General features: G+C 36.4%; 1 protein-coding gene across 1 annotated transcript; it reads right to left on the reverse strand.

Moving 5' to 3' along the window:
* On the reverse strand, positions 1–2,878 carry LOC146641348 (granzyme B(G,H)-like). Its single transcript, XM_085398133.1, has 6 exons — positions 2,802–2,878; positions 2,563–2,713; positions 2,339–2,471; positions 1,925–2,179; positions 1,698–1,818; positions 1–56 (listed from the first exon to the last, which is right to left on the reverse strand). The coding sequence occupies exons 1-6, from the start codon at positions 2,857–2,859 to the stop codon at positions 1–3; spliced, it is 774 nt and encodes a 257-aa protein (XP_085254259.1). The 5' UTR covers positions 2,860–2,878.
* Between the last annotated feature and the right edge of the window lie 1,060 nt (positions 2,879–3,938).

Here is a 3,938-nt window from a genome sequence, read left to right on the forward strand (position 1 = left end):
TCAAGTAACTTGACCAACAATGCTTATGACCATTACCCAGTTTAACTGCCATTGCACTTTAATTTGTTTTTCTTTTAATTAAAAAACAACTACTTTGAGATTTGTATCCCATTGTTCTCCTGCTGTCAAAAAAAAACAACTATTTAACTTTTACTCTGAGTACATTTTAAATTAGCTACTTTTTACTTTTACTTGAGTACATTTTTAGACAGGTAATTTTACTTGTACTTGAGTAAAATTTCATCAAAGTAATATTACTTTTACTTGAGTAGAATATTTTAGTACTCTTTCAACCTCTGTTCATATCCAGCAATAAGAGCTGTGTTTTTTGAGTTAAAGTCCTGCCTGTGAGTCTGCGTTTGGGTTGACTCCTGCCGGCTTAACAGCCAGTTTATGACTCTTTTGGGTTGAATAGAGCTTCTCATATCTATATAATTATATCAACACAATTTCATTCTAATGTAGTTGGTAGAATTTGGAGGTTTGGACTCTTTTTTTATAAGTATAATGTGTAATTTTATATACTTATTTGCCTTTGTGTTTTAGATTAAGAGTCGATGCTCTACACTCACAGTTATGAAACTATTACTGTGGTTAGTGGAACTGCACTCACAGAGCTTTTCATCTGTTGAATTATCATTCATACAGAATCTGCAGCATTAATGTGAATTTATTATTCATTATCCTCATCCTAATAAATCTGTACTCCAGCTGTAGTAAGATATAGTGCACATAAATTAAACCTTTTGTGTTGCTGTTTGAGCCTCATTGCCCTGCACTGAAGCTCAGAGGAAGATTTGTATGGGTCTCTGTTGAACCACTAGAACATGCTGTTTCAGTAGATGAAGTTGTTATAATGTTTTATAAAATCTTCCAGCACAGGTGTGTGCAGTATAAAAAAAATCCAAGCCACTGAAAACCAGGTCATTCTACTATTACCCTCAAATCTTATGTCTTTTTGCCAATAATCACCTCTCTCCACAAACATCGGGTGGTGACTTGTGAGAGTGAGGACAAATATTGTGTAATGCATTTAAGGTAAAAACAAACATAATCTCCACCGAGCACATGTTGGAGCCGACAGTAAGCCGACAAAATCCTCATATTACTTAAATAGCATGTTTTTGAGCTTTACTGTAGTACGCTTCTGTTCATCATTCATAGAGCAACAAACAAGGAATATAAAAAATGAAATGTTATGAAACATGTTTTCTCATTTTCTGGTAGAAGAATGTGGCTCTACAGTCATTGGCCTGTATCCATGGTAACACCTGCAGACTTAAAATTATATTATGAATATAATTTACCAATTTAAAAAAAAAAGGTAAAATGATAAAGCTGTACCAGAAGAGCTGTTCAAGTCTGAATTTGATTACTTCTTTTGATATTGAACTTCAGTTTAATTGGAAAAAACTGAATTAAAATTTTGAGAAGCAAAAAACCATACAAGGATGCAAATATGTCTTTCGTCACAGGCAAACTGAAGCGTGGTCCACTACAAAGGCAGAAATAATATAAAAAATTCAGCCTTTTGGCTGTTACAGAAAGAAATGACAGATTGAGTGTGGGATACGTTTGTATTTTTGTTTTTGGTTAAACAGATGAAAGAATCAGAAATTCTCACATTTCAATAGTGAAAAGAAAAACCTTTTTATTTTAAGTGTTTTACTCAAAAAAATGTTTTCAGAAACACTGACGGTATTTTGAGATGTCCGTATAGACGTTGGGGTAATTGGGGTAATTGCAGTTCCTATTATAGTTGAAAGAAACAACACCAACAGCAAACCCATGACACACCAGAGGACCACCAGAATCTCCCTGTGAGGAGGAAGAATTTTAATTTATCAGTTTATGTTCATTATGTTTATGTTTTTAAGATATGTGAACATGAAACCGTTTTAAACTGAAAGGACAGAAAACATACCTGACAGAATCCTTTGGTTGTTTTGTATCCACCTGCACAGATTACATTGGCAGGAAGACCAGGCCATTGTTCCTCACAGACCCTTTGGTTAATGACAGACACGTTCACCACCCTCAGCTCATCAACAGGTTCACCATTAGTTGTAGTTGTTCCCCATCCAGCCACCTGACACACTTGGTTTTCTTTTAGGTTTATTTCAGCATGTGGAATTTGAATTATTTCTACTCCGTGGCCCAGTTTAACTTTCTCAGACAGCTGGAGACACAACATGAAGTAAAAAATATATCTATGTTCATACGATAGTTCTCTAGATATAATCTGAATAATAAAACCACATAGAATAATCCTTTAATTGTCCCACAAGGGGAAATTACACAACATGTAAAACTGTTGTGAACATGAACATGTACTTACTTTAATCAGCATGATGTCATTACCCAGTCCAACCTGTTGATAATTTTCATGGACGATTTTGTTTTCAATCCTTATTTTTTGATGATTGCCGTTCTTGAGATTGTGGTTCCCGAGAACAACGTGTGTGAGGCTCCTGAAAGAGTAATCAATGAGAGGTAATCAATACAATGGCTTTTAATGACATGAGTCAGAGAAGCAGAAGCAGAAGATGTTTGATTACTCACGAGTCATCACAGTTTGCAGCCGAGACTACAAATTCCTCAGTGATGAGAAATCCTCCACAAACATGGTGACCATTGTAGTCCTGCACAGAGGCCATGTACTGCATCGAGTTCTCTGGGGCTTTTTCTCCATGTATGATGGCAATAACATGTGCTGGAAAAAGTCAAATAAAGCAAACCAAAAAGAAGTTAACGTTCCATTAAACGGTCGGAGGACAATAAGAAAGACTTGCAGTTCTTACTGAGTCGTTCGAGACATGCCAGAACATGGAGGAGCAGGATTTTTTGAAGACTGCGCATGATGCCAGCAAAAAAGGTGAAGTTGTGTTGGCAGGACTGTGAAGTGGAGGTTTTACACAGCAGTTGCTCTGTCAAGTCTGATGATCACATTTTGACTTCTAACCGCATCCTGTTTTTTTTTGGGCACCTGTATTATCTTTGCATTATCTTGTTTATCATTATAACACTACACTGTCTTCCTGAAACACACGGGCTGTTTAATGGTTGCGAGTTTCTCTCTCACATCACAACTTTAGTACACCATGCACACAAACCTGCCTAAAAAAAATAAGTTTGTTTCCACCTTATAAAGTCCATTTCTGTGTATGTTTATACATGTTTCAATAATTCGCCTCACCTATTTCCCATTTTCCAAACAAAATATATAAATTATTAAGTAGTGACCCAGACTTTATCACAGTGGCAAGTCTGTAACATATAGATAGTCACTGTCAAAATGTAACATTTCTTTTTAACTCTTTCTCAGCTTAAGGAATCAGTAAATACAACAAAGTCAGTAAAATGGTATGTGCTGGTTCAAATGGCAAAAAAGCAGTGGATACCTGTCAAGTAAGTATGAAGAATGTATATGAGCATGTAATCATTGAATTCAGCACCCTTTTGACGTTTTGACACCTGTAAGTGAGAAAAAAGGGTCTACAGTGCATATGTACTTGCTGCAGGGGGATTCCGGAGGCCCACTGCTGTGCGGCTTTCAGCTGGTTGGAGTTACTTCTTTTGGAGCCGGTTGTGGGGACATTTACAAGCCTGGAGTCTACTCGTTTCTCTCAAAGAGGCAACTCAAGTGGATCAAAGAAACTATGAAGACTTAAAAGTCATCAGGCATCAGTCCACATAAGCTAATCAAGATGACAATGTTTTATGCTTTTATGATGTTTAATCGGCTGAGCTATCACTTCATACCTTTCACTTGACCAGCATCATTTTATTATCTCATTGATTATGTTATATTTTATGGAATCTTTGTCACTGCTGGCTTGCTCTAATTGTTACAGACTGTGCACATAGCAGCCTGTGGTTAGTATGTTTATGCACACACAAAAGTAAAACAACAGTGAGACTGTCCAGTCTGTCGCCCA

Source organism: Rhamphochromis longiceps, linkage group LG23 (assembly GCF_057381845.1).
Source record: "Rhamphochromis longiceps isolate RC_006_pf linkage group LG23, R_longiceps_female_GT1.1, whole genome shotgun sequence".
NCBI classification, from domain to species: domain Eukaryota; kingdom Metazoa; phylum Chordata; class Actinopteri; order Cichliformes; family Cichlidae; genus Rhamphochromis; species Rhamphochromis longiceps.